At 36.2% G+C, this 23,827-nt stretch overlaps 1 protein-coding gene across 20 annotated transcripts in view; it reads right to left on the reverse strand.

Annotated features, from left to right (window-relative positions):
• SPEF2 (sperm flagellar 2) overlaps positions 1–23,827 on the reverse strand; it is a 176,301-nt gene that overhangs the window by 146,021 nt on the left and 6,453 nt on the right. For 13 of the 20 annotated variants that reach the window (XR_011530408.1, XR_011530407.1, XM_070587010.1 and 10 more), the window contains 3 exons: positions 19,472–19,574; positions 4,715–4,967; positions 1,426–1,596 (listed from right to left, as the gene is read on the reverse strand). Coding sequence is in view for 17 of the 20 variants with exons in the window: in XM_008512073.2 (XP_008510295.1) it covers positions 1,426–1,596; positions 4,715–4,967; positions 19,472–19,574 (527 nt within the window). In the remaining 3 variants the exon portion in view is untranslated. The remainder of the gene's footprint in view (positions 1–1,425; positions 1,597–4,714; positions 4,968–19,471; positions 19,575–23,827) is intronic. The other 7 variants (XM_070587013.1, XM_070587021.1, XM_070587008.1 and 4 more) reach the window with 1 other exon arrangement.

Here is a 23,827-nt window from a genome sequence, read left to right on the forward strand (position 1 = left end):
TAGGCAGTAATTATTTAAGAAGAATATAAGCAGGAGGGCATAATTGAAAGAAAAAAACAGTAAATCAGATAAAATATTTTAAAAATAATAGATTCAAGATGTAACAAGTGAAACTAATCATGACTTTACTACTAAAGCATTATATTGGAAGTGATAAGATCATTAGTTCCTACATCTAAAGATAAGAAACTTCAATTCACCAGTAAAAGTCAGAAATTGTAAATAATTCTAAAATTTTCTTTAATTCACTTTCCAAAATGTGATTTAATCTAACTGCAATGTGTTTATTTTTCTTTCGAAAGAAAACCAGGAAAACAAAGTCTCTCCCTTTTGTCCTATTTGCTTCCTATCATTTTTAACATAATTTATTTCAGAATATTTAATGGTGTCAGATTTTGTTTTTCCCAGCTTTCTTTGGAGACTTTCTGCATTAGACTTGGCACATCAAAGTTGGACAGGCTGGTTCCACATAAACTAGAGTCCCAGCACTCAGTCTCATCTTAAACACTACTTTAGGAGTGCCTTGTCTCCTTATCATGCAATGCCAAGGGCAAGCCTAATCCTGTATCCACTCTCTGGCAAGGAATGGGATCATAAGATCTTCTAGAGTGTCTCTGTCTTTCCCTCCCTCCTCATAAGGAGTTGACTACATTCAGAATATGTTAATTTCTTATCATTCTAAATATATGAGCTTAAAAAATTATTTACAGCACAATGAGAGAACTATAACTCTTTTGCCTGTAGTTTACACATTCCATATACCCAGCCATCTAAAATTCTCTTAAAAGTCTTTAATGATTCCTCACACCATTGTCTTCTCATGTCCTTAAAGGCAAAGGAGATCATTAAAGATTTTCAAAGAAACATGAGAAGCAGCGAGGAGTTAGTCAAAGCACTTCAAAAAGGGCTAGGAAGATGTTAGGAGATGTTTAAGGGGGTTGGAAAAGGAAGCAAGCAGAGAATCACCCATATTGCCAGTAGAGGAAAAATGGGGAAGGGTAGAAAGACCAAAAGGTTGCCAAAGAGTGAGAAGAGAGGGGAAAATGTCTGCTCTTGATGAAAAATCATTGCATCTCTTAGAGATGGCAATGGTCATAAGCCTTCGCTGGAGCAGCTAGTAGCAACCCCCCATCACAAAAGCATACGAAGCATTAATTTTTACCAGACAAATTAAAGAGATCTGCCACTCTAGAGAACAGCAGTTCTTATTCTGAGCCACAAGTAGAGGTGACAGTCAGCAAGATGGGGGATGGAGAAAAGGGAAAAGTGAGGGAGAGAAAGGTGAGAGCAGAGCAGAACATGAGTCACGGATAAGGAACACGCAACATGTGCTACATTAATGACTATGCAATGTGTACTATAGGCATACATCGCAAACAGTATACTATGCACTAGTTAGTTTCTGGAAAAATTGTTCTATAAAACCTTTTCGATATTAAAACATCTTTGTTCTTCCTTGAGTTTTTGAAAATTTTCAAGTTTCTCAAAATGCATTTGGACAAAATCTTCTTTCATGTGTTTATATTTTTCTTGAAACCTGTGTGTAACTCGCATCAGATTGAAATCAGTTTGACGTGGTATCAGGTTTCTAAGTCTCTAAACAAAGAAAGCATTTCAAAAGATTCCATTATTAGAGAATAAAGAGTATACCATCATTATAAGCACATATAAAATTTGTCTTCAAAATAAAATTTCAATGAATTACTACTGTTGATGGTTAGAAAAATTCAAGCGCCATACTAATCACTCATATCCTTAACTAATGTAAGGACAATAAAAAAACACAATTTGAATTCCTCCTAACAAAATAGTCTTATATATACTTTCATAGCTAAATTTTTTGCTCTAAGTTTGATTTTCAGTGAATCATACCTGAATTACTGGAAATACATTTTCATAAAAATAATTTTATAAACCTAATTTCAACACACATGAGACAATATAAGAAGCCAGATTCTTTTAATTACTTAAGCCACTTCCTAATAAAGTGAAGAAACATTAAAACTTCCAGGCCACTGGAAATGAGAGTGCAACAGTACAAGAAAATGAACTCTCAAAGATGATTACAAAGTGGGACACAGAGCAATGCGGCTAATGTATTTAACTAAAACTTTTATATCCAAAAGTAATCTCCTTAGGAACTGAAGACTTACCAAAAACAAAAAGAAACAGTACTATTGCTCAAACCGTTTTTGGTCCTTCTCTTCTAACATGGCCTCAGTAGATACTGACTCTTACCTGGAAGAATTCTTAAGGACCCTTGAGCTGACTTTAATCCCTTACCCACCCTCCTGCTCTTCTCACTGTTAAAAATGGGTGGGCCTCCATCTTCACAGTGGCAAGGAAAATGTAAAGGCCTTGAACATGCCACCTCTCCACTTCAACACGTATCATCTATATCTTCAACTTAATTCTTATTTTCCCCCCAAACCCAAGAAATACCCACTGAGATATCATACAGCCCCCTGGTAAGTGTGTGGCTACTAGAGTCAGACTGCCTAGGTTTGAGTTTCAGCTCTCCCACCTACATGAAGTTGGGCAAGTTACCTAATCTCTCTGCACCTCAGTTTCACCATCTGTAAAACGGGAATCATAAAAGTACCTATCTCATTGGACTGTTGTAGACATCAAGCAAGATGATATATATATAAAGCACCTGGAACGGGGCTTGGCATCTCACTATGTATATTCAGTAAATTTTACTCATTATTTATATTATTGTATAATAGACACCTGTTTCTTCTTCCATCTGGAATCAAAAAATAAATCTTAAAGTATCTTAATTCTTTCCTAAGATATCTCCTCCTTCATCAGGACCATTGATTCATTCTCCCTCTTTTCTTTCCCAGACGATCTCCTTCTACTTGGTCCTCACACTAGTCATCTCCTGCCACTGATTCTTTTTCTCAGCTGACAAGTTGTCCTAGTCTCTGTGTCCATAAAACAAACAAATGATGTCATATTTCCCTTGAGCTTCTCTCCCACTGCTACTGTTCTTATTTTCTTTTCTCCTTTGCCTTCGCATTTCTTGAAAGAGTAATCTATGTTCCCCTCTTTGTCATCTTCAATTTACTCCTCAACTCACTGCAATCCACATCACTCTACCAAAATATTTTTCTCTCCCTAAAATGTAAGCTCTATGAGGGTTGGGGTTTTTCGTGTGTTGTTCATTGTGCAAGTGCCTGACATAAAGTATGACCCCAACAGATATTTGTCCAATGAATGAATGATTGACTCTGGAAGGTCACCCATGGCCAACGTCAAATCCAATGGCCTCTTGTTTGGCCTCATCTACATAGCTCTTACAGCACTTTTACCGTTGATAGTTTTATACTTTACAAAGAATTGTCTTGTATATTGTCTTCTTGAAACTACAAAAAAGCCTAGCTCTGAGACAGGCAGAGATAATCATCCTTGTTTTTACATTTGGGAAAATTGAGACTGAGACTGTTCCAGGGACTAGCCCAAAGTTAATCAGCTTGCAAGTAAAGGAGGCAAGATGCAATATACTAAGTTATTCAGCTTTAAGCCATATCTAATTTCTAGCTCTCCATGGATACTGAGTTCATTATGCTACCAGGATCATAATGATGTACATTAAGAACAGACAAATCTGAAAGCGGATATGGCATTCACATTTACTATGTCATTGTTGCTTCATAAATTAAATATACAATTTTAATTATTTCCATTGCTATTTAGTGTGTTGCATCAGTGCAGCACTCCCCATTATCCTGGAGGCTTGGAAAAGTTAATGTGCTTCACTTACCATAAGAAAATAGCACAGGAACTAGAGAGAACTGTCAACTTAAAAGTTGTATAAATCAATCAAAATACATTTAATAAGTATTTGTAATGTTCAAAGCATTGTATTAGGCATATTAGTTGAATTCGAGGAACCAAAAATCTTGTGAGGGCATATGACAAATAAATAATGAAAGTTAACCAACAGTATCGGCAGCAGGAGGTTAGTACCAGAGAATGAGAATTATCTGTGCCCTAGGAGTTCCAGAGGAAGGATCCATGTGTACTGCGAAGGTTGCAGAGAAGCAGATTGAGAAAAGTTTGAGGGAAGAGGAGAGATGAAAAGGGTGAGCTTGAGTGGGAGAGAAGGAAGAGCAGGAAAATACAAGTTCTACTCAAGGACAGGCTGCCAACCAATGGAGAAGAAAGACTTTATGCTGAGGACTGTGAAGAAATAAAGTTAGAAAGACAGGTTGAGACCAATTAATGAAAGATCTTGAATGTCAGTCTAAATTGGAGACAGGATGTATGTAAAACAGATAGTTTCTGAGCAGAAGAAGAACCCAGTGAAAGTGGAATTTGGGGACAATTCATCTAGCAGTTGACTAACCGCTAGGAGAAAGCCTGAAGATTGGGAGACATGTTAGTAGGTTGCTGAAATAGTTCATAAGGAGATCTGAGCAGATATCCTAGGGGTAGAAATGGAAAGAGCGAAGCAGGCATAAATAGCACTGAGAATTAGAAACAAATAGAATTCAATAAGCTATGGTAATGTGGATAGGATGGAGGGAGACACCAAAATGGATAAATCAATTGAAAATATTAATAGAAAATAAAACCCAAGTATGACCAATAACATACATAAGGGACATATATACCCAATAGGGCTTCTTTGAGAATGCAACACCAGTGTCATTTCTCTTTACCAAGTTTTACATTGTGACATGGTTGTATTTCTTTATGTACTCACATCTCGGAAAGCCTCACTTTTCATGTTTTGAAGTCTTATATTTGTCAGAGGTTGCATTGTTTGCATTTCCAATCCAGTGAGTCCACTTTTCCTCTTTTTCTGAAGAACAGTGTACAATTGATATAAAAGTTTCGTTGCTGCTCCAGGCTTTTCAGTGATGATGTTGTGGGCCACATTCTGGTCAAACTGCACACCCAAAAGGTGAAGTGTTGGCTCCAAGCGAGAAAAATTATTAAGTTTGGAACTCGAAACCCTAAGCATTAAAGTATTTTACATAATTAGACATTGGCATTGAATTAAAAACAAACAACAAATATCAGAGGTATTATCATGGTCTAATATTATGAATTATCTCATGTTCTTTCAAATATATCATTCCTCTCTAAAACTACTCAATCATGTAAATACATTGAGCTTTTCTATTGTCCTGAACTCCATGTATTTATTACTCTTGAATGGCTAAACTGAAACTCATTAATTTTACACACTTTTCTGTTTAAATAGACACTAGAATTTCTACAAGAAGCCAATACAAAAACAGATAACTAGATGTTTTCTTGTAAATGGAAAAACTTAGCTATGGTTTTGAAAAATATTTCACTCAGAAGGCAAAATTGAAATTTAAATGACCATTTCTTTAAATTATACTATTACTAGAATCTTAAAATAGCCCTAAATGTTGCATTGACAACTCTAACAATGATCCTCTTGGGCACTGTCAGAAATATTTAATTAAATAATATTAGCTGTTCTATCAAATTAGTTATTAATCTTTACTTTACAGTTTATATTACTACGTCAAGAATCAGTAAAGACTTTCTAATTGTAAGTTGTGTTTATTTTTGAATCACTTATTACCAAATTAGGCTCACACTTTAGAAGAAATTCATTAACTCATTCATTTATTAATATACTCTCTCAACTAACAAACATTTGTCAAATATGCATTATATACCAAAGATGTATTTATTTATTAAATTTAATAAATTTTAATAAATTCATTAAATTCTTACAAAGATAAACAAGATACAGTCCTTGCCCTTGAAGAGTTCATTGTGGGAAAAATAGATGAGTAAATGAACAGTGATAAATTGGAATAGAGGTCTCAAATGATCCAGGGCTGTTAATGAGCCTACGAATCCAACGACAGAAAGAAGACAAAGATGGTGGATGCATTTTCAACTATTGTGCCTCTCTGATCAAACGGAATGCAAACATCAGTTTTAACCACTGGTCTATTTTCCCCTTACTTTTAACTTCCGAAAATTCAGTGACATTCTTTAATAGAAAAATATACTGAATATACTTGAATACAAGTCAAAGTCCTAACCTCCCCTACCAATAAAAGGATATCTTAGAATAGAGATAGTTGCCATACATTTTGCAGAATTTCTAATATTATGGGGTTACTGACTCAATAACATCATTTTGGACTATAAAATTATTTGGGGGAAGATACAACGACCTTCAAGGACCCAAAATAAATTTTTAGCAGCTTATAGAGATCACTTAACACAAACTTTATATACTGTTCCTGGTACACTATTTCTGAAGAGATTGCTCTCAAGTAGTGGTTTTAAACCTTTTCTTTTTTTTTTTTTAAATCACGGATACCAGTGAGAATCTGATGAGAGTTATGGGAGTTTTTCCACAGGAAAGATAACACACATCCATGTGTATACCATTTTTTGAGTGTTTGTGAACTTCCTGAAATCTAGCCTAAAAGTGCCTACTAACTGCAAGTTAAAAATCCATGCCTAAAAGGATGTGGGCCTGGGGAAATAAACAAATGATTTCTTCATATGAGTTTGAAGCCAGTATCGTGGGAAGGCCAATGAAAAAATAGTGATGCAATACCTTGAATTCCTTCTCCACTTAGGTGATGTAACTTACTATCCTATTTCCTTTATTTATTATTACTCTTTTAACTGAAATATTTGGTAAAGTATAGTTAGTATATCATACTACATCAATCAAACTTTGAATAAAATATTTTAAATTAATAAAAGAGAAACAGATCTTAGAAGGGAAGCGAAGAGATAATGAATGCTACAAAGAAATCTTATCAACAATAACAGTAAACACTGTTTTTAAGTCTTCTCATGTCCAGTTTTACAATTTGCTCCCCCAAAATGACTTTAAAGTTTGAGATAACAAACATTTGCCTAAAATGACTAGGGTAAAGCAGACCACGTTTTGAAGAGCATGACTGTGGAAGAAGATAGTCAGATCAATGACTTGTGCTTCCATTCCTTGGAAGGGCACCTGCCATCCCCTTCTGATCTTCCATCATGGCTACCCTTTCATGCCCTTCCTATCCTAGCAGTCTGTATGCCTAGTCCACTACACATATTTGGAAAGATATGCCCTGAAAGCCATTTGTCAGGGCTTCGGCCTGGGTCATAACCTTGGGCTGCAGAGATTAAGTAAAGATCATTCAGGAGGGAGAATCCAAAAACAAACACTACCCATTTCCAAATTTTATCAGAACTTAGCCTTGTACCCAATAAAAGTGAAGGGCACATCCCCTCCTCTTACTTGTATTATGTAGCCCCCAGAAGGCAGGGTAAGTCTGCTAATATCATGATTCTGTAACACAGTAGGCTTGAAAAGGGCTTTTATGGACTTGCTGAAGTATTCAGGTATAACAGTACTTCTCTCTGAAAGTTTTTAATACATACTTCAAATTTCCAACCAGTCAAAATGTGCGGAATATCACTGGTGTATAAATTGGTGGAAGTCCACTCTTGTTATAGCATATGCTCAATCAGTGTAACATGATAATCAACAGTTGTTTTTGAACACAGAGAAACCACTGGGACATCTTTGCTCTGGAGACAGAACATATGATGTAAATGATGACCCCAAGGGAATAAGGAATGTATTCTGGGAAAAGTCTTCTCCTTCTCTACTTGCAGTTCTTATTTGCCAAGGGATTACCTGACTCCTCGCCACCTTGCCATCTGGTAAGGGAATACATCTTACAAGGTCAGTAGAAGCTGCCGTCCCATGGATATCCATGCTCCTTTATTTTTTATTCTTTTAATTAATCTGCTCATTTTTCAGATCGACTAAAGATATTCTAAAACAAGGAATTCTTTCAGAGTTAGATGAGTTATTCTTAGGATTAAGTAATTTCCAAGGCAAATAACTCCAAGTTATTAGCAACATATATGCAGTTTGCTGTTTATATTTTAGACTAAAGAAGCTAAAAATATTAGACAAAATTCCCAAATCATGGGCTCTGGCACTAGACAGTTGCTTAAAAAATAGGCTTTAAGAAAGAAGGATCCTTTTCCAATCAAATACACTATTACCACGGTCATATCCACAGAGTGACTGGTCCTGCCTTCTTTAAAAGACCATGTGCCCTGGAAAAAATTGGGTTGTTCTAAGAACTAAAGATGGATAGGATTTGGTTGTGAGCATAAGTAGGTCCCTCTCCCCATGTTAAGGAATGCAGCAACTCTCAGTGGGAGAGAAAGTTAGTCCTTTGCAGTGGATGAAAAGCAGGGCTGTTACACGCAATGATACACACAGCACACACCTGTCTAAAGGTGGGACGAGGGTGTGAAATCTACCTATGCTCAGCTTGCCAAGTCCTATCCCTTGCATGGGGCTGCTTCATCCAGAAGGGGCTCAATTTTGTTTACACAAAGGCCTCTCTGTTCACTAAGACCTGTGTCTTCACCGTTGTGTCCATCCACTTGGGGTCTCTTTTTCCATTTCTCTCAAAGACCTTCTATGGTCCTGCTAACAAGATCCAATTTAGTACACTTGAAATACTGCATGCATGTTCTTGTCAGTATGATCCTTTAAGTTTTCTATGACTAAACAGGTGTACTTTCTGACATCATTCATGTATTCAATAGAGAAACACTGTGTATCTGCTACGGGCCAGGCACAATGCTTGGAGCACAAAGAATAAACACACTCTCCAACTTTCAGCAACTCTGCAATCTAGTTGAGGAGTAAACATTCATATATTCATTCATCAACCATTGTCTGGGCTCCTTCATGTGGCACGCACTCTGATAAGAACTGACATATAAATAAATAATTATAACAACGTGATAAGAAAAGGAAGGTCCCAACGGTTATTAGAACAAAGAGAAAAAGGGAACTAAATCTGCTAGGGAAGTCAAAGAAGAGTGTAGAGAAAGCATGGATTTTTAGCTGGATCTTAAGAATGAATAAGAGTTTCTCATGGTGGAAGTGAGGAAGAATATTAATATGTAAAGGTACAATGCATAACAAAAACACATGACATGTTTGTGGACCAGAGCAGCTTAGGTTAGGGCTCCAGGTTGGCAGAAAATGCAACTGGAAAGTTGGTTGAGGGCCACACTGGGAAGCTCTCTGTAAGACATGCCTTGAGAAAGACAGAGAAATTGGAATATCTGAAGTTTCTTAAGCTGATGGGGATACCACATCTAAAGATGTGGGTGTAGAGTTTTACCTTCCTACTGAGAAGTTTAAACAAAGTCTGTACATGTAGGATTTACCAGGATATGTAGCTATTCACTAACTCAAAAAAACACTTACAGAAAGCTAAATATGCATTAGGCCTGTGATAGCCCTAGAGATTCAAAGAAAAGCTCAATATCCCTGTCTCCAAGGTGTTTGAATGTGCAATATGAAATGTAAAAGAGACTCAAATAAAGAAACTGAAAATGAAGAGATCAGTGTTATAAGCAAATGTGCAAGATAAGTTTATAACTTTCATAAAGGAATAATCAACAACAACAAAGGACTGGAAATCTGGTCACACACAGGTCATCACAAATCGATCTGTGCATATGAAAACTCCTGAGAGCAAAAGGGAGGGCAGGGACCCTGATCGACCTACCCTGGAAATCTTATACTTTAGAGGTTGATACTAGCTTGTATTGGAGGGAAGGTAGGAAGTTCCCAAAGGGCTGGGAACTCAGGTGGAGGAGGCAGTTGGGGCTAAGCTGTGATGGAACTTACGGGCCTTGCCCTTGAGAAAGAGATGTGAGATTATGGGGTGTAGGGTATGAATTAGAATGTTATCCAGTACCCTAGAAGCTTAAGAAATTTTCTGAGATTAGCAAAAGAGGGGTTAAAATATAATTCCAATCCATGACTTATCTTGTCATACTATTATCACCTATACAACTAGCAAAATCTGGATTGTAAAAGAATTTCTCACCTCTAGGTTGGAAGTATCAAATTCTTTTGCCCAGAAGTCTTGCAACATAGGTACCACTTAATGGACGCCTACCATACCGGACAACCAAAACCTAAGGAATACTTGAGTAGGAAATATCAAATTAAAACATAGATGTAGAGCAGAACTTCAGAAATGGCAGAGTATGGACTTTCAAAAATCCATTCCTCCATAAAGACAATAAGAAAACCAATCAGGGGCTGGCCCTGTGGTCGAATGGTTAAGTTCACGTGCTCTGCTGCAGGCGGCCCAGTGTTTCATTGGTTCGAATCCTGGGCATGGACATGGCACTGCTCATCAAACCACGCTGAGGCAGTGTCCCACATGTCACAACTAGAAGGACCCACAACGAAGAATATACAACTATGTACTGGGGGGTTTTGGGGAGAAAAAGGGAAAAAAATAAAAATCCTTAAAAAGAAAAACCTTTGAAGAAAACCAATCAAAATTGTAAAATCAACTTTTTCATAACTCTAGAAATTAGCAAAAGGTTTGTAACAATCTAAGAAGCATTTATCCAGGAAAAAAACTTAATCTCAGTAAAAACAGAGAGCTTTTAGTCATTTTAACTTGCCCTATTTCCATTCCCTTCTCCATAGCTCCTCAGTAGCCTTCAAACCCAGCAGCTTTGCAACAGTAGAAGCTGTAAAACTAGCAGCTAGCAGCTATCTGAGAAGACAGACAGATTTAAAGCTCCTCAAAAAGTCCTATCCTCAGAACACTGTCACTATTTGACAAGTCTGGCAGCTCCATGAAAAATCCCCAATCACAGGGCTTGTCATTAATTTGACCAAAGGGCTCAATCACTAGAAAAAGCCCTATTCCCAGGTTGTTAGTAAAAAGCAATCAGTGACAACTGTTTAAGACCACAGATACCTTAGGCAGCTGGAGCAAAAAAAGAGCCTGCTCAAAAACTTAAAAGGAAGATCAAAGAATGAAATGTCCATTCAGGGTTTTGAAAAGCTCTGACATAGTCCTAGGGATCTAGAATGCAATATGTATGTGTAGGAATGTGTGGATGCCCAGGAAAGATGCAAGGAAGCCCAAATCTCTCACCTCTGGCTGACCTTGATCCTATATAAGCAGGAAGTAAAGGCTAAGGCAGAGCTGTAAACTGGAAAGCGTTGAAGCCATACTTCAACAAACTCACAGTCGCTCAGCAAAGAAAGACTTATTGGTTCAAGACATTTAAAAATACCTCTGTTCATTTGCTGGCCATTAAGCCAAGTAAGCAGAGACTTCAGTTGCTGTACACAACTGGGAATACAGAATTTCCAGAATTAGTCCAGGAAAGTCATTAAACAAACAAAAAGTAGCAGCAGCAGCAACAATAAAAACAAATAACAAACCTGGGAGAGGTGGGATAATCTGAGCTTCCTCATTATATTATTTTAAATGTCCATTTTCAACAATCATGAGACACACAGAGAAACAAAGAGGTACAATCCATACACAGGGGATAAAAAAGTCAACAGAAACTCTGAGGAAGCCCTGATGTTGGATTTATTAGATAAAGATCTTAAATCAACTATTATAAATATATTCAAGAAAACTTTAAAAATTCATTTTAAAAAATTAAAATAAAGTATGAAAACAATATCTCAACAAAAAGAAGATATCAACAAAGAAATAAAAATTATAAAAATAAGAATGAAGTGGAATTCTGGAGCTGAAAAGTACAACTGAAATTTAAAAATTCACTAGAATAGCTCAACAGCAGATTTGAGTTGGCAGAAGAAAGAATCAGCAAACTCAAAGATAGGTCAATTGAAACTATTCAGAGGAGGAACAGAAAGAAAAAAGAATGAAGAAAAATGAACAGTTTCTCAAAACACATAAATCCATTCTAAGCATCTGAAGAATTTAAGACAATTTCTAACTGAGGGACAATCTACAAAATACTTGACCAGTTTTTAATTCTTTAAAATTGTAGAGCTCACCAAAAACAAGGAAAGTCTGATAAATTATCACAGCCAAAAAGAGCCTTAGGAGAAATGACTATTAAATGTAATGTGGTGTCCTGGATGGGATACTGCAACAAAAAAGATATTAGGTAAAAATTGTAACAAATGTACCATACCAATATAAGATGTTAACAGTTGGGAGAACTGGATGTGGACAATATGAAAACTCTCTGTACTATCTTTGTAATTTTTCCGTAAATCTAAAACTATTCTAAAATAAAAAGTTTATTTTAAGAAATCAACAAAGCCTCAGAGCCTGGTGGGACACCATCAAATATACCAACATACACATAATAGGAGTCCCAGAGGGAGAGAGGAGAGAGAAAGGGGCAGAAAGAATATTTGGAGAAATGATGACTGAAAATTTCACAAATTTGATAAAATACATGAATATACACATCCAGGAAGCTCACTGAACTTCAAATAGGTTAGACATCCACACCTAGAAATGTTATAGTGAAACTGTAGAAAGACAAAGACCAACAGAGAATCATAAAAGAGGCATGAGAAAAACAAGTCATCATATACAAAGGATTCTCAATAAAATAAGCAGCAGATTTCTTATCAGAAATTATGGAAGCCAGGGGCCGGCCTGGTGATGCAGCAGTTAAGTGCACACATTCTGCTTTGGTGGCCAGGGGTTCACCGGGTTTGGATCCCGGGTGTGAACATGGCACCTGCTTGGCAAGCCATGCTGTGGTAGGCGTCCCACATGTAAAGTAACGGAAGATGGGTACAGATGTTAGCTTAGGGCCAGTCTTCCTCAGCAAAAAAGAGAAGAATTGGCAGCAGTTACCTCAGAGCTAATCTTCCTCAAAAGAAAAAAAAAAGAAATTATCGAAGCCAAAAGCTGTGAGATGACATATTTAAAGTGCTGAAAGAAAAAAGTGCCAACCAAGGATTCTATATCTGGCAAAATTATCCATCAAAATTGAAGGAGAAATTAAGATATTTCCAGATAAACAAAAACTAAGAGAATTTCTTGTCAGAATACCTCCCCTAGAAGAAATACTAAAGGAAGTCTTTAAAGCTGAAACGAAAACACACTAAACAATAACTCAAATCCACATGAAGAAATAAACACCACCAGCAAAGATAATTACATAGGAAATATAAAAGACAGTATAAATATATTTTTGTTTGTAACTCTTTTATTCTCCTATTTAATTCGCATAAAGCAATAATTATAAAGCTAAACTAAGTGAAAAGTACAGACCATTATTACTTATGAACTTTTTTGAGGAAAAGTCCTCAACAAAACACTTGCAAACAAAATCCAGCAACACATACAAATGACTATATACCATGACCAAGTGTGATTTACCTCTGGAATGCAAGGTTGGTTTAACAACTGAAAATCAATCAATGTAACACAACATATTAATAGAATAAAATATAGAAACTATATGATCATATTGATTGATGCAGAAAAATCATTAGACAAAATCCAACACCCTTTCACGATAAGAACACTCAGACTACAAATAGAAGAAACTTCTCACATGATAAAGAACCTCTACAAAAAACTCAAAGCTACATCCTATTTAATGGTGAAAGACTAAATGTTTTTTCCCTTAAGATCTAGAACAAGCCAAGAATGTTTGCTCTTGCCATTTCTCTTCAACATTGTTCTGGAAGTTCTAGTGTGGGCAACTGGGAAAGCAACGAAATAAAAGGCTCAGATTGGAAAGTAAATTCAAATCCTTCATTTTTAAATTGAGTGATTTGTCTTTTTATTGATGGGTTGTGTTACTTATAAAATCTGGAGAAAAGTTCCTTAACAGATAAATGATTTGCAAATATTTTTCCCATTATGTGAGTTGCCTTTTTACTTTCTTAATGGTATCCTTTGAAGCACAAAAGTTTAAAATTTTGATTATTTCCTCTTTATCTATTTTCTGTACAGAAATAAAACTATAGTTGCAGATGACAAGATCTACATGTAGAAAATCCTAAAGAATTCTCAAGAAAAACTATTAAACCTAAAAAACAAGTCCAGCAAGATGGCAGAATATAAAAGTAATATACAAATTTAATTGTATTTTATACATTAGAAATGAATAAACTAAAACTGAAATTAAGAAAATCATTTACAATAGTATCAAAATGATAAAATACTTAGGAATAAATTTAACAAAAGAAGAGCAAGACTTACATAGAGAATACTATAAAACATTATTGAAGAACATTAAAGAAGATCCAAGAAAGTAAAGGCATCCTTTGTTCATGGATGAGAAGATGTGATATCATTAAGATGGCAATATTCCCCAAATTCTTCTGCAAATTCAATGTAATCCCTATAAAAATCCCAGCTCCATTTTTTGCAAAAATGATAAAATGATCATAAAATTCAACGGCTATGCACAAGGACCCAGGATAGCCAAAACAAACTTGAAAAAGAACAAAGTTAAAGTACTTACGTTTCCCAATCTTAAAATTTATTTCTAAACTACACTAATAAATACAGTGTGGTACTGGCATAATAATAGACATACAAATCAACAGAATAGAATTGAGAATCTAGAAATTAACCCTAACAATTTATGGTCATTTGATCTTTGATGAAGGTGCCAAGATCATTCAACGGGGAAAGAGGAGCCTTTTCAACAAATGGTGCTAATAAAACTGGATAGCCACGTGAAAATATTAAAGTTGGACTCTTACCTCACACATAGAAAAATTCAACACAAAGTGGATCATAGACCTAAATGTAAGAGCTAAAGTTATAAAACTTTGAGGGAACATATATACAGGAGTAAATCTTTGTGACCTTGAAGTGGGCAGTGTTTTCCCCGCATATACAGGCATACCTCTTTCTATGGCACTTTGCTTTATTGGGCTGTGCAGATACTGTGTTTTTTACAAGACTCTCCACCAGCAAAAGATTATGTCTCGCTGAAGGCTCAGATGATGATTAGCATTTTGTAGCAATAAAGTATTTTTTTAGTTAAAATATGCACATTGTTTTTCTAGACATAATGTTATTACACACTTAATAGACTATGGTACGGTGTAAACATAACTTTTATATACACTGGGAAATCAAAAAATTTGTGTGACTTGCTTTATTGTGATATTTGCTTTATTGTGGTGTTCTGGAACCAAACCCACCATCTCTCTGAGGCACGCCTGTAACACTAAAAGCACAAGGGACAAAAGAAAAAATACATTCAAGTCTTTAACACATTTTGAGTTTATTTTTGTGTATGACGTAAGATAATGCTTTATTTTCATTCTTTTGCATGTGGCTGTCCAGTCTTCCCAACACCATTTATTGAAGAGACTTTCCTTTCTCCATTGTATGTTCTTGGCTCCTCTGTCGAAAATTAGCTGTCCATAGATGTGTGAGTTTACCTCTGGGCTCTCAATTCTGTTCCACTGATATGTGTGTCTGTTTTTCTGCCAGTATCATGTTGTTCTGATTACTATAGCTTTTTAGCATATTTTGAATTCAGGGAGGGTGACGCCTCCATCTTTGCTCTTTTTTCTCAGGATTGCTTTGATTATTATTCAAGGTCTTTTCTAGTTCCATATAAAATTCAGGATGCTTTATTCTATTTCCATGAAAAATGTCATTAGGATTGCAATGAATCTGTAGATTGCTTTAGATAATATGGACAGTTTAACTATATTTATTCTTCCTATCCATGAGCACAGAATGTCTTTCCATTTCTTTATCTCTTCTACAATTCTTTCAATAATGTTTTATAGTTTTCAGTGTATAGGTCTTTCACTTCCTTGGTTAAATTTATTCCTAGATATTTTATTCTTTTTGTTGTGATTTAAATAGGACTGTATTCTTTTTTTTTAAGGAAGATTAGCCCTGAGCTAACTACTGCTGCCAATCCTCCTCTTTTTGCTGAGGAAGACTGGCCCTAGCTAACATCCGTGCCCATCTTCCTCTACTTTATATGTGGGACACCTACCACAGCATGGTTTTTGCCAAGCAGTGCCATGTCCACACTGGGGATCTGAACCGGCAAACCCAGGCCTCTGAGAAGCAGAACATGCGAACTTAACCACTGTGCCACTGGGCCAGCCCCGGACTGTATTCTTGATTTCTCCTTCTGCTAGTTCATTGTTAGTGTATAGAAATGCAACTGATTTTTGTATGTTGATTTTGTACCCTGAAACTTTACTGTATTCATTAATTATTCCTAGTAGTTTTTGGTGGATTCTTTAGTGTTTTCCATGTATAGAATCATGTCATCTGCAAATAGTTACAGTTTTATTTATTCCTTTCCAATGTGAATCCCTTTTATTCCTTTTCTTGCCTAAGTTAACTCAAAATGGATTAAAGACTTGAATATAAGACTTGAAACCATAAAACTCCTAGAAGAGAACATATACAGAGCACTCTTTGATATTGGTCTTGGCAGTATCTTTTTGAATACCATGTCTCTTCAGGCAAGGGAAACAAAACAAAAAATTAAAAAATGGGACTACATCAAACTCAAAGGTTTCTGCATAGCAAAGGAAACCACTAACAAAATGAAAAGACAACCCATCAACAGGGAGAAAATATTTGCAAATCATATATCCAGTAAGAGGTTAATTTCCAGAATATATGAAGAATTCGTACAACTTAACAACAAAAAGGTGAACAACTCAATCAAAAAATGGGCAGAGGATACAAATAGACATTTTTCCAAAGAAGACATACAGATGTCCAACAGGCACATGAAAAGATGTCCAACGTCACTAATTATTAGGGAAATGTAAATAAAAACTACAATGAGATATCAGCTCACACCTGTCAGAATGGCTATTATTAAGACAAGAAATAACAAGTGTTGGAGAGGATGTGGAGAAAAGGAAATCCTTATATACTGCTGGTGGGAATGCAAACTGGTACAGCCACTATGGAAAATTGTATGGAGATTTCTCAAAAAATTAAAAATAGAAATATCGTATGATCCAGCTACTCTACATCTGGATATTTATCCAAAGAACATGAAAACACTAATTCAAAAAGATATATGCACCCCTATGTTCACTGCAGCATTATTCACAATAGCCAAGACTCAGAGGCAACCCAAGTGCCAACCAACACACGAATGGATAAAGAAGAGACATACACACACACACACACACACACACACACACACACACACAATGGAGTACTACTCAGCCATAAAAAGATGAAATCATGCCATTTGTGAAAACATGGATAGATCTTAAGGGTATTACGCTAAGGGAAATTAGTCAAATGGAGAAAGATAAATACCATATGATTTCACTCATATGTGGAAGATAAACAAACAGACACATAGATAAGGAGAACAGAATGGTGGTTATCAGAGGGGAAGGGGGTGGGGGAAGGGCAAAAGGGGTAAAGGGGCACACATGTATGGTGATGGATGGAAACTAGACTTTTGGTGGTGAACATGATGAAGTCTATACAGAGACTGAAATATATAATGATGTACACCTGAAATTTACACACTGTTATAAACCAATGTGACCTCAATAATTTAAAAAATATAAATAAATAAGAAAAGTAGATAAATCGGAATTCATAAAAATAGAAAACTTGTGCCTAAAGGATATCATTAAGAAAGTAAAAAGACAACCCATATAATGAGAAAAAATATTTGCAAATTATTTATCTGATACAGGACTTTTCACCAGAATATATAACATAACAATAAAAAGACAAATAATCCAATTTAAAAATAGGCAAAGAATCTTGTAATCCAGCAGTAGTGCTCCTTGGTATTTACCCAAAGGAGTTGAAAACATGTCCTCACAAAAACCTGCACATGGATGTTTATAGCAGCTTTTTCATAATTGTCAAAACGTGGAAGCAACCAACATGTCCTTCACAGGTAAATGGATAAATAAACTGTGGCACATCCAGACAATGGAATATTATTCATAACTATGAAGAAATGAGCTATCAAGCCATGAAAAACATAGAGGAACCTTAAATATATATTACTAAGTGAAAGAAACCAATCCCAAAAGGCTACATACCGTATGATTACAACTATATGACATTCCAGAAAAGGCAAAATTATGGAGACAGTGCAAAGATCAATGGTTGCCAAAGGTTGGGGTGAGGGAGGGATGAAAAGGTGGAGCACAGCCAGTTTGGGAGCAGTGAAAACACTGTGTATGATACCATAATGGTGGATGCATGTCATTTACACATTTGCCCAAATTCATAGAATGGACAACACCAAGAGTGAATTCTAATGTAAACTATTTACTTTGAGGAAGGATGATGTGTCAATATAGGTTCATCAGTTGTAACGAATGTACCACTCTGGTGGCAGATACTGATAATGAATGAGGCTCTGAATGTGTGGGGATAGGAAGTTAATGGGAAATCTCTGTACCTTCCTTTCAATTTTGCAATTTTGCTGTGAAGCAAAAACAGCTTTAAAAAAAATTTAAAGAAAATAGGCAAAGGATTTGAATAATATTTCATCAATGAAGCTATACAAATGACTAATAAGCACAGAAAAAGATGCATGACATCATTAGTTATTAGGGAAATGTAAATCCAAATCACATGAGATACTACTGCATACTCACTAGGATGGCTATAATCAAAAAGACAGGCAATAACAAGTGTTGACGAGGATGTGGAGAAATTGAAACCTTCACACATTACTAGTGTGAGTGTAAATGGTGCAGGCACTTTGAAAAACTGTTTGGATGTTCCTCAAAATGTAAACATAGACATACAATCCAGCAATTCCACTCCTAGGTATATACCCACGAAGAATTAAAACATTTCCATGTAAAAACACACACACGCAAAAGTGGAAACAACTAACACCCAGCAATTTATGAATTTATTAAAAAATATAGCATATCCAGTTGAAATTACTCAGCAAATAAATAGGAATGAAGAAGTACTTATGCATGCTACAATATAAATGAACCTTGAAAACATTATCTTAAGTGGAAGAAGCCAGTCACGAAATGCCACATACTGTAAAACTCCATTGATACGAAACGTGTCGAACAGCCCAATCCATAGAGATAGAAAATATATTAGTGGGTACTAGGCTGGGTGTTTAGATAAGGGTGATGGTTGTGAATATACTAAATACGTAAATATACTTAAGACCACTGAACTGTAAGCTTTAAAATGGTGAATTATGGTATGTGAATTACATCCCAGTAAAGCTACTAAAAACAAATATTATGGATTTTTTTTTTACTATTAGTTAAGTTTTATTTTATACTTTTAAAACACAAAGAAAAATATTAATTGACCAGGACACTGTATGCTGTTTCACTTCACTTAAAAGAAAGCAGAACCAATTAACAAAATAGGAAATAATCCGGCCTCAGACTGCAGGAATGTAGAAGATACTCAATGTGGCCCGTCTAAAATTGAGGGCTTGCTGCAACTGTACCTTTCTCTCTTTTGTACTCCTTGGGAGTTCAAACATGGAGTGCGTTGGAGTACATTGTCCTTGGACAATGTGAGGAAGCAACAATTTCCATACCAATGATGTGCTTGATTGGTTTCCGTTTGGAAGAGATCTTGTGATTCATGAGTCTTTAAAGTTAACTTGGGAGGCTAAAATCATCCAAATGTCAAAGGACTTGACCTTTGTTAACGTAAGGGATAATCTCACTGACCTGCTTTCTGTAAATTTTGAAAAATCATCCTGAAGTTCAAACTTGTGCAGAACTTCTCCAATTAGGTAGCCACTGGAAAATGCTTTTGCAAATGACTTGGGACCTGAATTTTAAAACACATAGATTAAAAAGTATATTAAGATTGAAAAATCAAAAGTATATAATGTTGCATATAGAGCTTACATATTTTCAATATGGACACATAGAGTAAAATTCCATAATTTAACTTGAACTCAATATGCCATGAAAATACTTCTGGAAAATCTTTTAACTAAATAAAAAGACTGAAGTTCAACATTAGATGTCTCACGAAGATCCCTGAATAAATATAAATCAATACTTGATGACGTACAAAATTTTGAAAGAAAAGACAGCTTCTGATCAAATTCAACAAAACACAACCAATAAAATTTATAACCTTAGATCTAAAAACAAACTTTCAATATATTTTATAAAATTACGCTCTAATACCTTAGTTATCAATACAACCTATGAATGATGATAGCATATTCTGGCCAAGTGATGTGCAATCTAACTTCTTTAAACATTAAGACTTAATTTTAACCTTTTTACGATGGAAATTTTACAAAAATCATCTGCACTTTCTTAAATAAAGCCTACTGTACATAGTCAAGCTCGTCCTTGGTGGTCAGGGGGGGTTACTCTGGTCTAGCTGTTATTCTGTGCAATGACGGAGATAGCCCAGAGGAAAACAGGCTTAGGAGCCAGAGACATCTATGTTGAAATCTTGACCCTGCCCCTTACCAGCTGTGTACTTCCTGAGTTTTTAATCTCTAGAACAGAGATAACTGTTATCTATATCTATCTTGGAGAGCCATTTTCAAGATTAGAGGTAATGTATGAGCATCACTTGGTACCATGCCTGCCACATAAGCACATAAGGATAAGTGCAGAAAAAAAATTTAAGCGTTAAATAGAATTTACTTTCTTTAAAAATGTCTTAGTTTTGGGTTACTTGCATTTTTCTTGTGAAGTGAAAAGTATAAGGTTACGTGGTACTCAAGGATGACATACAAAATTGACACATAAAACAAATTATATTATCATAGGACAAAGCTATCACATCTCAAATGATTTCAAAATCCTCCAGAAATCTGTGACATGTTTCTATTAGGGTCGTTTAGGCAACAGCAGTCAAAATATCATTTCAGTACCCCAAACTCATTCATACCAGATTGTCCGCTTTTATCTATTTGACTAAGAATAAGGTGGCTAATTGAATATGCAGAAATGCTGGATTTTTAGAACTGATACTTGGTGTGTGGTGGCAGGGAGGTGAGGCAAGTAGCTCCATAAAGCCCAGACCTTAAGACCTTACTCAGAAGACTACACATTACTATAAGAATAAGAATCTTGCATATCTGACGCAAGCCCACAATTTTGCCCAAAGCTCTCAATATTTGTTCACAAAATATTTTATATTCTTAATAATACCCCAATTCTTAGGTTGAATCAATATAATAATGAAGTAGTTTAAAAAGGCATCGATTATTCCCATTGATTCCTTTTACTCAGGATGAGCTCCTGAACTGTCTAGCATTAGAATCTATTGACTCTGTCTTCTGGCATCATGGAGTAGTTGTCTTGGAAGCAACTCAAACCCAAATGGCTCCTTCAGCCTCCAAAGGGCAGAAGTGTGCCATCTCCTCCTCCTGAGTCACTGCCGCTTTCTCCTTTCCTCAAAGACCCACGACTGCTGGCCACTAATGTTGTTCCCTGGGCTTGGCTGCCACCACTGTCCTCACTGTGCCATCTGGGCTGCTCTGGCTGTTTGTTGCTCCCTTCTTTCTGCTTTTTTCCCTTCTCTCTTCCTCAGCCCACCCCTATCTTCATCTTAGTTTCCTGAAGAGCCATTGGACATATAGCCATTGCCAGACTATGGATTTCTATTAAGCAGTCTAAAGACTACTGCTTTTTGTTCAGAAACTGTTTCTGTGTTGCCTCCAGGTAGTCTCATTCCCCCTCTTACTCCCTTGGGATTTCGCGCTATGCCTGTTGTTCATGTTGATCGAATGCCTGAAGCCTAGCCTGTGAATAACTGGGGAATAACTGTACCCTATCCCATCACGTTCAATGTAGCAAGCAAACGGTCTGTAGCAAACTGTTTGCTACAAAAGGTCACTAGAAAAATAAAATCATAATCCACTTCCTTTGAAATGGCAAGACATATTAATAAGGCAATTCTGATATGGATAAAATAGAGAGGTTTATGGATATAAAGGTCAAAGAAGAACAGTAAACACTTATTATTTCATTGTCAAGTAGTTCACTACAAATAATCAAGTACAAAATACCTGTCTGCAGTTTTGTATGTATAGGACACTTCAGACTTACTGTGTGCTGCATGAACAGAAAAGGGAATCATGAGTGAAGAACTACTGCAAATGACAAAAGTAACAAAGGGAAAAAGTGTAGAAAAAATAAAAGAGAAGAAAAAAGAATACATGCAAGAAATTAGGAGAGAAAAAGATGAAGAAAAAGTATACAAGCTAGGAAAATACAGATTTAAAAGTATGAAAAGAGATAAGAAGCCAGAGAGAGAGAGAATGAGAAAGAGAAAGCGAGATGGGTGGGAGAAGAGAAACAGTAAGAAAAAAAGAAAAAAAAAAAGGATGCTTCCCCCCCTCTTTGGTTTATCATATTTTTCTTCTCACTAAATGTTCCTGAATAACCATGACTAATTTCGTGATGGCCACCTCTAAAGGTAAATTTGCGCTAACAATCAGAATTTCCTATGGGAAAGCAGAGAACAAGCTAACTCCAGGACAAGGAACAGGAAGAATATGAGAAATAAATGAACCATGGCAGCCCAGTGATGATCTGTTCAATAACAACTCAACCATGCCTCCAATCTCCACGCCAACCAACTCCAACCAGACCTCCAAGCCACAGGTCTGATCCCTATCATTAAGGTTTCTTTTGCTGAAATCTTTGATGTGGGACTTTGTGAAAGGTCTATATTGGGCTGGGACAGCAGATGAAATGGTCCATGTGCTTCTCCACCAAATGGGCCTGAGCTAGCTGGAGAAAGCACATAAAGGAGATAAGCCTTCTATGTTCTAAAATGGTAATGAGGAGAACAAAGGCTCTGGAGAAAGATTCCCTGGGTTCGACTCCTTGACCATTTATAAGCCACTGGATTTTGGGCAATTATATAGTCTAAGTTTCTCATCTTTAAAAGAGGGAGAGTGATGGGTTCCACCTCATAAGAGTTGACTTGAGAATTAAATGAGATATTGCATGTAAAGTGGTTGGCAAAATTCCTGACATGTAGTAAGGGCTCAATGACAATTTTTATTGTTATTATTACTGCCTGGTAATTTAAGACAACAGGTCATATTAATTACACAATTCATAAGCTCAATAATAGATCCTCAACAACTATAGTACAAACATCCTTATTTAAAAGGTAATTCAACACTCGGCAGATATTTGACATTGTCCCTAAATTCAGATGCAAACCCACCCTTAGGCCCAGATAAGCTATGACACTCCCACCAGAAGCACGTGTAATAAAAGACAGTGGATTTCTACAGCAAAACATTTCAGTGGGAGAAATCAACACTAAACATAGCATCACAGCATTTCTGGTCAAGTTTTGCCACCAAATAAATACAGAGATATTTGGATTTTAGAATTATAGATAAGGGTCTGTAGGCTTATACATTCTATGCTCAGCGGCCTTTGCTCCTCCTTTACTGAAAGATCAAAGATCTAGCCTGCTTTAGGAACCACAATCAAAAATCCAAACAACCTTATTCTCATTTAAGAAAAAGGAAAAGCAGCTGCTGATGGCTGGGAACCGGCTTGGCCCCATCAGGCGTTGGGTTCCTCGGGGCTGGCCCAGAACTCACAGCTAGGCCTTGACATTCTCGGGCTGAACACAATCAATTTCACAGCACACCAAGATCAGACAAGGTCACTCTGTGACCCTGATGGATCAAGACAAAAACAACATCCCTCTGTAATCATGTCTGTACTCAGACAAAAACAATATTGTCCAAAACACAAAAATGACCAAACATCCCCCCATTCTGGCGAATATGAGTAGTTGCTGCTTTTTTACCAATCATGGCTTTGTCTTCTTTTATTCTCCCCTGCTTTCTAGATAAGATTTACTAAGATACCCAACCATAGAGTTGCCTATACTTCTTGACAGGATCCAATTCAGAGCAAAGCATCACTTCCTTGAACGCTCCTCAAAAAATACTTAACGTAAGCCCAAATGCTATAAGTCCTTTCTAACACCCTCTTACTGAAATGCCCCACAGTTCCCCCTGTGTTGCAACAAGTCAATAAACCCAACTTTGTCTAACTACAGGTGTTCCTGCGGTC

The sequence above is a fragment of the Equus przewalskii genome, chromosome 20 (genome assembly GCF_037783145.1).
Source record: "Equus przewalskii isolate Varuska chromosome 20, EquPr2, whole genome shotgun sequence".
Taxonomy (NCBI): domain Eukaryota; kingdom Metazoa; phylum Chordata; class Mammalia; order Perissodactyla; family Equidae; genus Equus; species Equus przewalskii.